We start from the raw sequence: 10,149 nt of genomic DNA on the forward strand, positions 1-10,149 counted from the left end.
CAAGCAGTCATGGACAGTTTCATAAGAGTTCCTGGGATTTCATTATCATATCATCAGTCTGGCTAGAAACCCAGTCTCTGAAGATGTATTTTTGATTAAAAATAGCACTTGCAATTCAGTCTTTAAACTCATGAGCCATACTGGATTTACCATCATGACTCATTTGTTATCTCATTCTTTCCAACTCTGCCTCAAGAACATTGCACTAGGTTCTGGCACCATTATTGACAAATTGAGGATAATTTAAAGGAAAGCATCACTAGTTGTGAAAGAGCTGGAGGATAGGAGAGCTGGAGGATTAGGAGAGGAGCTACAAAGCTTCATAAACTATTGCTCACTAAAGGAATGCTTTGCAGAATGAACATTTTTCTCAGTAGAAGGACAACTGTACCCATTGTATATGTAGAACAATATGTCCTAAAATAAAGTGGTTATTTTTCAGCTGTAGGGAAGAGTGAAAGTTGTCAGAATGGAAAGAGTATTGTTAAAGTTTGCCTGCTGAAGATTTCCTGGAATACTTTTTAAATATTGTGAAAGTATAATCAGTTCAGAATTCAAAGCCTATGGAGATGGCCTGAAATAGTAATGTGTGTTCCCTGTTAAAGGACTTTTGAAGAGCACTTGCACCCAGATTTTTGATAGCTATTGGTATAATAGATGATAAGTAATTCATTTAATGACACAATATAAAGGGAAAAAAAGGAGTTATTAATAAAACGAGTAGTTCTGAAAATATTTCCAGTACTCACAGCTTACACTGTGAATGAATCTAGTAAATAAGGTGAAGATCACATCAGTTTTGTCTACCAGATTCAACCAAGTATTAAAAATATATTGTAAGAAACCATCTTGCTGTGATAGTGAGACAGGGTGGACATTTGCTGGGTTCTGCTGTGCTCCAAGTTGAATTTGCATCCATGTTTGTGGATGTGGCAGGCCTGTCTGAGATCATAGCACTCAAGCATCCAGCAAACTTGACTTGGCAAAAGTTAAATATATGGGTTACTTGAGGAGCTGTGGGAGTGGCAGTTGACATGAAAGGAGTTTTGTGTCTAAAACTCCATGTGAAAAATGAGGAAGTGAAAGGTTGTTATCTGTCCAATGATGCTGCACACACCCTCTTGGAATGAAGAATTGTCCTTCTTAGTAAAGTCATTCCCCTGTCCTGTTTCTGGCTGTGGCAACTAAAATTCACTAAGGAAAGGTTCCTTAGAAAGAAGGCCAATAGGTTTGCTCACTGCCTCAGTCAGTGTCTTGGGGCATTCTAAGAAGGAGTCAATGAGGGGTGGTTTAATGGGCACTCATGTGCCTGCTCCCTATGGATAAGGGCAGTTCATTGAATCTCATTTCAGATACCAGATTTCAAAGCATGCTTCAAGTTTTTCACTTTTTGCAGATTTTTTAGAATTACTTTGAATGACCTTCCAAACTATATATTTGGTGGTGTATGTATGGATAAGTGTACAGTTTTCAGCAATTTTTGCAAAAAAAAGCAATATTTTTAACAACAGCCTTCATTATCTCCAATCAGTTTGTGTGTACCACTCTTGGTTTCTCCTACTATACTTATATTTCTATTACTTCCCTTTTTCTTCTGGTTTCTGCTGCAATTTACTGTAATTCTCTTTCTAGCCGGGATTATTTAGACAAAAGAGAAGAACTAAGACAAGCAAGAGAAGAGAGGTTTGTATGTCATGCATCCATCTTTCCCTATCCTTCCCTCTGGTTGTTTGTACTTCCTGTCTTCTTTGCTGTGGAGCTGTCATATGTTTACATTTTTAACTCTGCTTGCACAAAACACTTTTATTCCAAAAGACTTCTATAAGAAAGAAGTTGTTAAAGAGGAGAATGAAGTCCAGCTGTAAGTACAGCAATAAATGAAGAGCAAGGAGACTGCTTAAGAATGATTGATGATCCTTTATCTGTTTGTGTGGGAAATAAGCTTACCCCATTTGCCTCAGAAATTTGCCCAAATTTAGTAGAGTTATAAATTGAATAAGCCTGTCTTTTTCACCCAGTGGGTCCCAAGCTTTCTGGAGGGTCAGAAAAGGCAAGTGAGGATAAAGGAAATTGGGGTCACAAACATTGCAAAACTGCAGTAACAGGCTGATGGAAATGGTTCTGACCCACTCTTGGCATATTTTTATCTTTGAGCCAAGTTTTCTTTGCTGATGTCTTTAAACATCAGCAAGTAAATTACAAAGCTTAGCAGTGTTTATCATTAGGGCATTGTTTTAGTTTTATTTAAATTGCATATTTGAAAGGACAGAGGGTTTGGGTTTTATTTTTCCTTTTTTTTTTTTAATTCAATGAACAAATTTAGAAACTCTGGGCTAGGCTGGGAGGTATGTGCTTATAAAAGCATATTTTTCAAGGAATGCTCAACTAAGGACTTTTGTCTTTCAGTAGCTTTATCTCTACCCCTGCTAGTAATCGCATCCTGGAGGGAGTGCTTGTTTTTACCTGGAAAATATGCAAGTTACTGTACAAATAGATGAAAAATCATCCAGAGTGCTTCAGTTCTGCTTTTATGATCCTCTAGAGATTACTCTCTGGAGATACATTTGGATTGTCAAGAATTGGAGTTACATTATCAAAATAAGAGAGCCGCCATCTCAGAAATCATTGTGTTGCTATGTTTTTACTTGGGTTTTTTTCTGTTTGCTTTTGTGTTTTGGCCTTTTTTTTTCACAAAAATCATCACACAGGAGACAGTGTGTTTCTGCAGATTGAAGTTTTATCTGTTGATAGTAGCTAATATTAAAAAATTATTTTAGCATCTCTTAGAATAAGAAAAGGTGGATGGGCTTTCCATTGTGCTTCCAGTCCCAAAACAATTACAAACAGTTTAAAGCATTTTTTGAAATTAAGTGCATCAGCATTGAGCAGAGTAAAACCTTTCTTCAGTGAGCATGCTCATCTGCAAGTTTTGAAAAAAATTAGAAGGGAGTTCTTTAGAACTTTCAAGTTGTAAGGGAGAATGACAACTGGAATATTTTTGGAGAAGTGTTCACCATCACTGCTGCACAATCTGAGACTATTTCACCCTTCATTAGTAATGTTTTGTTATCCTTAGGGCTCTTTTGAACTGAGATATCAAACTATCAGTTCCTGCTCATAAAAAGGAAAGACATGTTTGCTTTCACAGCAGATAAATATTGGAAAAAACTTCTGCAAATGAATTCTTGCACCAGTAGTCCATTACATTGGCATTCTGTAACTACTTTTTTATAGACACTTTTGCACAAATGAAGTGTTATTTCCTGTAGGAAATTGCATGATAACTTGTTTGAGTAGACTGCATAGACTGTGAGAAAATCCTATCGTCAAGGTGCCTAAAATCCTAATTAAAAACTGATTTGTATGTTTCCTCCATATCAGTTCTTGCTGTTCAATGATTTGAGGCCTTTTCCCTTTGCTTGGCTGGGTGTTTTCCAGTGGTAATTAAAGAATAAAACCAAGGAAGGTGAGCTCCCAAGCCCTCTCTGGTTTGAGGTAGTTCAAATGCTCTCCACCCCCATGACTTTGTTGGTGCCTTAATATTTTAAGTTGCCCTTGAGCCATTACTCAGATGCCTAGACAATTCAAAATGATAATTTCATCTACTTGAAAATAATAAATCCAGTGTTATGTTCATGAGGAATACCAAATGGATAGCCACAGAGTTTTGGCTTGTTGTCTGTAGAGAAGAGTCAGCATAGCTGAGATGATGTCTGCAGGTTCCCATGGTTTAAAAGGATATGGCAGCATATACAGGGGCAATTTGTCAATCTGTAGTGGAGGTATGGTAGCTCATCCTTTCAGCCCCTTCAGATTTTGGTCTATGTGACCTTGCATATCTGCTGCTGGCATTTATTCAATATGAAGATATTTGTCAGAAACAAAAAATAACCTGAATAATGTCATTTATCAAGTGTGAAGCATTGGTAACTGATTCTTGAATGTTTTTTTATTTCTCAGTGATACCTATTTATTAAGCTTCCAATTTGATAATGAGTTCTGCTCATGTACTGCCATTGGAGTTGCTGTTCTGGTTCCCGTTTTTGTTTCAATATAATAAGCAGATACATTTTGAAAAGTCACCTCTTGATGACAGTCTCTGCTTTGCTGGTTGGCAGTGCATCACGCAGCTACAGAAAATGTTAAAGCACCTGAAAAAGAGCTGCGGACAATAAAATATTGTAGCTCCCCACATCATATAAGGATCCATTCAGATTTTTGTTGTAGTCTGTTGGCAAACTGCAAAACCCCCTTGGCAGCAGCCAGCTGGGCTGTACCTGTTAGTGCCAAGTGATCAATTTGAGTGGCTCTTTATGAGTCTGGAGTCCCGTGTGCTCTGCTTGTGAGGAGGTGGAAGGCACTGTATATAAGTGACCAACATTCAAAGAAAGAGTGGCTTCATGAACTGTAACAAAACATCATGCTGATGCCAGAGAAATGCTTTCCCCTCTATTGAAAAGGCAAGACTCAGTCTTGAGAATTGGCTTCATGTTAGAACTGTAAACAGTTCCTATTTTATAACCATGCAAGTATGTAGCTTGTTATATTTTCATCCAGAGTCTGTAGGGGTTCTTTTTCTTGCAGAATTTGTTCAAAGCCTGTGCATACCTCTGGAAAAATAAAGGAAAATTAGTTTGTTCTTCATTATTGCTGTTTGCAGTAAGGCAAATTGCCTCTGAAAACACAAGGACTGCTCTTCAAAGACACATTTCTGTCCTCTATATGAATGTTTGCAAATGTGCATGCGTGTGTGGCTACCATATGTACTTAGCATGTTTGTTGCCACATGTGGCTGACTTCTTTACCCTGCCTGCTTTTAGTGCACCCTTTTATACTAATTTGGGCTGTCAGTGATGCAGAAGGGGGGAGGAGAGGTGTTCAATGTTATGGAGTGTTTACAATACTGTGTTATAGGGAATGACCAGAGTGTTTCAGAGACATAAGAAGTAGTCCTGATTAACCTGTTTAACAGCTCACTTGTGGATAAGGCAAACAGTCTAAAGCCTGATCCAGCTGTATTCATGAATTTATTCCTTAGCAAATAATGGTGGATAAAATTAGCAGACATCTGGAACAGGCACATATTTAAAAGTTATTTTGGTCGAAATGTATAAAGCATACTATGAAGAATATGATTGGTAGCTGGTCTTAATAAACAGTTAGTGAGTTCTGCCTGCCTAAAATGCAAAACAGATGTATCTTTGTTCTTTTAAAGTGACTTTGATGAATAAACTACATGTGACGTCAGGTACAAGCTATTGGATGTCTGAGTCCGGCAGAGAAATTTTTCAGAATAAAAAAAAAAAACTTTCCATTGTAGGCTCTGGAGAGAACAAAGTGAATTCCAGTGCATTGCTCTCAGAGCAAATAGAAGCAGGTTCAGAATCTTTAGATAGTCAATTCAGATGTTTATTATTGTTGTAATTTTCAGGAAGATCTGGTTTTGTCTGCTGCATTTTCCTCTCCTTACAGCAAGTCTCAGATTTTGACAATTTGCACCAGTATTAAGGGGCTCTGGGTTTGGAGAGATTTTTTTTCTTCTTTTGGTTGTTTTTTTTTCTCTCCCATTTTAGTTTTGGGAGAGGGAGGGCTGAGAGAAGGAGGAGGAGGAGGAGGTGAAAGAGGAGGGTGAAAAGGAGGACAGACAAATGCTTCCAAAAAGGAGAACTGTAGCTAAAGGTTCTTTAACTCTGCTGGTTTTTACTTTTATATTGTAATGTGTAATTTAACATTTTTCAGGGCAGCAGTCTTTGCTTTAGTGTGCACTTTTTGGCAGATTGAGCAAGCAGGCAGTTCAGTGCTGTACTCCTTGTGTCAGGAAGTCAGCTCATTTTCTGCAGGTGTTTCATCCATAAACAAGCATCAGCCACAGGCTTCTTTTTCTTTACGGAAACCCTCTGGAATTTAACTTTCAGATACAAATACTTGGAGAAGTTGGCAGCAGAGGAGTATGAGAAGGAGCTGAAGAGTCGGAGTGTCAGCCGAGGCAGAAGTGAGCTGTCCTTGAACCTGAGATCCCCTTCAGCTCCATCCTCACCTGTACCCAAGTGCATCAGCCCAGCATCCATAGAGTCCCAGGAAGAGCTGAAGACCCCTTCCATCCCGAGTGGAACTCCTCAGCCCTCAGAAGGTAAGTGAAAAGGAGGGTAGGGGTAACAATCCTGGGTTTATCAGTTTCTCTTGGGTTGGTGATTTTTGATGCATGAGTGCAGGAATGCAATCTGTAAGGTGCCAGAGTAAAGGGTGCTACATTGTTCCATCCTGTCTTCCTAAATTGCCTATTTTTTTTTGCATTGATTTGGATATCATGTAATCTGTTCAATAATAGGATACATTGCCAATTGTTGCTATGATTCATACTATCATTTTCTGTTGCTTTTCAAATTGAATAATTAGAAAATAGAGAATAAATAAGGTCTTAATTTTAGTGTCATATTCCTTATATATGAGGAGTTACTGAATACTAGACAAACAGCATTCCTGCCAACAGATTTTGCGTATGTGGATTCTCTGAAAGAAATGCAACAGATGAATGCCAAGATTATAATAACCTTCCAGTAGAGCACAGGCTGAATGTGACCAACTGAAAAGTTCTTGAATTGAAGGCAGGGGGAGTGTGTTAATTATTTTTAATACCAAGAAAAAACTCTTAAAATTGTAGCACAAGTCATAAAGGACTTAAAAGAGACCACAGACAATTAGTAAAAAGGAAAGTATAACTAGTGTTTGCATGGTTGGTTTGCTGTCACATAATTTATTGGTGTACAGAGCAATTCTTTTTGTCTATGTTTGTATGTCATTCTGCCACTTGCATCATGTACCTCTCCTTCAATCCTCAAAACAACACATGCCATACAGATTTATATTTGCACCACATGATGTTGCATTAACATGGGGAGCTAGAATGCATGTTGAGGGCAAATTATCACCATCACTCATTTTTATTTTATTTGATTTCCTGCTACATGCTATTGGTGATTAATGCATTTGTAACTTGCACTGCTTGGTTTTATGGAGTGTTATGGCTGGTAGCATGCTATAAAGCAAGGCAATTTAAGAAAAATGTTACAAATACTGAATGCTGCATATGTTTGTCCTCACCGTACTAAGTAGGTGAAGTTTATTTTATTTAGTTTTATATATTTTCCCAATTATATTCCCCAGTTTTCTTGTTTGGAACCTTAAGAGTCTCAGTGGAATCATTTGAACTTAGAAACCACAGATTTTTTTCCTCCAATACTGATAGTCAGAAATATCCAAACACCCATTTTGTTTAGTGCTGTATTGCTTTTAGAAAAAATAAGCTGGATTTTTCCACCATTAGGATTTCAGAGCTGGGTAGGGAGCAAATATCTCTTTTGATGATTATTTTAACATATTTCTCCTGGAAGCATTAAAAAAATTGCAGCATGAAATGGAGCAGCACGAACCATTTGGAGAATACATTTAGAGCAGGTGTACAGGGCAGCTTCAGACAGCCAGAATATGGCAAAGCTATCAACATGTCGGTAGACAGGACATCTCTACTAAAACTCTTAGCAATATAGTAGGCATTGGAGGGCAGCACCTGGAAGCCTGGCACATGGACCACAAGGAGAGACTACATGGATGGGGCAGGGTAGCCTTCCAGCCAAGGGCAGCTGCAGGCAGATAGCCAGGATAGAACCTAAACTGTGGCCTGAAATCTGCATACTTCAGTGGGGTCTGGGCATGGGGAATGACTGTTTTTTCAGACCTACCAAGAGTATTGGAAAGATCATAGGTAGTCATGAGCATGTGGGCAGGACACACCATCTGGAAGTGCCCATATTATTGGATATCTGCCAGCAGGGGATAGGCTTAATGTAGACACTGTGTCATGGTCTCTCTACTGTTACTTGACTTCCTTATGCTCCATACTTAATTAAAATATCAATTTTACTGGTTTTAGGAAAGGTTATGAATCCCACTTAATACGTAGAGAAAATGAAGCATTAACTTGCTTAAGTCAGTTGTAAGAAAAGCTGAAACAGAGCCATGGACAGAACTCAGATTACTTGCACCTCAATATGGGGTTGCTTTTAATATGAAGTTTACCATCTTCCCAAGCAGGAATGAAACTGCAGAAGGAAAACAGTTCCTTGGTTCTGTGCATATGATGCTCTAAAGACTCTGCAAGAATGGTGTTAGCAGATGTGTGACATTCATCTGCAGAATTCAGAACCTGAGGTCAAAGGCAAAGAGTGTTCATCTACTAGCTAAACAATAAGGGATTTTTGATTTATTTTATTCCTTTTGTGCTGAAATATCCTTTGGCCAATCTGGTATCTACTGTTATTAAGAAGGAAACAGATTCTGTCTGTGGAACTTTGTCTCACACTGTGAAATGTGTCAGTGCCATTACCCAATATAAAAATCTGGGCTTACTGAGCTGCAGTGTTTTCTCATATAAAACAATTGGTTCCTCTAAAGTAATCAAGTCTTGTAGGACTTAGTCTTGTAAAACTTGTATTATGGTATTCAGAGGAAATTAAGGCAGTCCTGTAACTACAAAAAGGAACTTAATATTTTTTTTTTCAGAGCAGCTACTTACTTTTTTGTAATTTAATTGGAAAATATTTTGTGAAGTGCAAGTATGCAGTAAAGGAGGACCAACAATAACTGAGACATCTCTGAAGTCAATCTACAAAGGAATTTCAGGTGAACCCTTCTCTGAAAAAAGCAGCTTTTTTAGCTCTTAATAAAGTAAGCACGCCAACCCAAGTGCACATGGTGGACAGTAGGACACCTTCTGAACATCGTGGTAGTTGAGCAGGGTTCAGATGCTGCCCAAAGCATGGCTGATAAGAGCATCTCAGCAAATGGGGAAGCACCAGAGCATGAGCATGCAATGAGGCCAATGCAGACCCAGCTGCAGAGCCAAAGGAACCATGATACAGAAAGTCTGAGGAGGAACTGGGGTTGGAGGATAAAAAATGAACATTTCTGACTGCACAAAGAAAGAGCCAATTCAGTCTGCACCTGTTCTTACCAACACCAATTCAGTCTGCACCTGTTCTTACCAACACAAAGAATGGAAGGAAAAGATTGGAATGGGAGTGGGGAGGGATAAAGAGTCCCTGCAGAATTCAAAGGAAGAGGAATCCTGTGCTGGAGTAGCTGAAGGCAGATAACAGCCAAGACTTTAGGCAATGCCTGAACAATTGACCAAGAGGTCTTGGGCAGACATAGACATTTTCAGACTTACTGTATGCATCCACAAGAGACACCAAACATCTCTATCTCACACCTCCAAGTAGAAGGCAGAGAAAGTAGATGGGGATGTGGTTGGCTAATCAATTAGCCTGACTGGGGATTAGATGTGAGCCCAGAGGGATGTTTCTTCTCTCTGAGGGCTTATAGGGGACTGTAGGGTTGAGTTCTTATCAGCAGGATACAGCATCTTGTGTCTGCTTCAAAGCTGATTTATAGTTGAGTATTAAAGGAAATGTCCATATCCCTCTACCACATTATAAGTCCTTAGGCTTGCTTTTCAGAAGGGATCAGCTTATAAAGGTATCATGCTTCTTCACATCTCAGGCACACCTTCTTTGCTGTTGATGCTTTTTGATATGACCAGGCTTGCTTTCCTGAGTCTTTTCAGTCTCCACCGGCAAGAAGTCTGAAGACGGGACAGAGCCCGGTCTGTTATTTATTTCTCTTGCCACCTGTGAGGTTGCCACTTAGAGTAGTGTTTTGTCTGATATTAAAATGGAGCCAATAGGTGGGGGACTGAAAGATTGAGCTCATTTCAAATAGGCCACTACCAAGCATTCACTGAGAATTGTATTTTTTAACATCTTCAGAAGTTCCACTAATATCAATGCAGTGGATTACATGATGGAAGTGCAAGGGATAGACACATGTCTAGCTTGCTGGCTTTGTTCTCTTGATAGTGTTTCCTGGCAGATTTGATTTTCTTACTGTTTCTTAAGGGAAGTGCTGCTGGACTTAGCTCACTATTTTCAAGTGATTTTGGCTATAGGTGGATTGTTTGATATTATCCCTAGAGAGACAGAGAGAGAGGCTGTCAAAATGAGTGTCAATATGTCCTTATTTTGTTCCAGTACTTAGATTTTGTTATTCCTGGAAGTCAAAAGAGCAGACTATGTTAGTATGGTGCTCTTTACT

The 10,149-nt window shown here is 38.8% G+C and overlaps 1 protein-coding gene across 4 annotated transcripts in view; it reads left to right on the forward strand.

The window, feature by feature from the left end:
• The window catches only part of FHOD3 (formin homology 2 domain containing 3), a 376,449-nt gene that overhangs the window by 295,706 nt on the left and 70,594 nt on the right, over positions 1-10,149 (forward strand). For all 4 annotated transcript variants that reach the window (XM_059470757.1, XM_059470747.1, XM_059470732.1 and 1 more), the window contains exons 16-17: positions 1,633-1,683; positions 5,916-6,130. In XM_059470757.1, the coding sequence (XP_059326740.1) occupies positions 1,633-1,683; positions 5,916-6,130 (266 nt within the window). The remainder of the gene's footprint in view (positions 1-1,632; positions 1,684-5,915; positions 6,131-10,149) is intronic.

Source organism: Ammospiza nelsoni, chromosome 1 (genome assembly GCF_027579445.1).
Source record: "Ammospiza nelsoni isolate bAmmNel1 chromosome 1, bAmmNel1.pri, whole genome shotgun sequence".
NCBI classification, from domain to species: Eukaryota; Metazoa; Chordata; class Aves; order Passeriformes; family Passerellidae; genus Ammospiza; species Ammospiza nelsoni.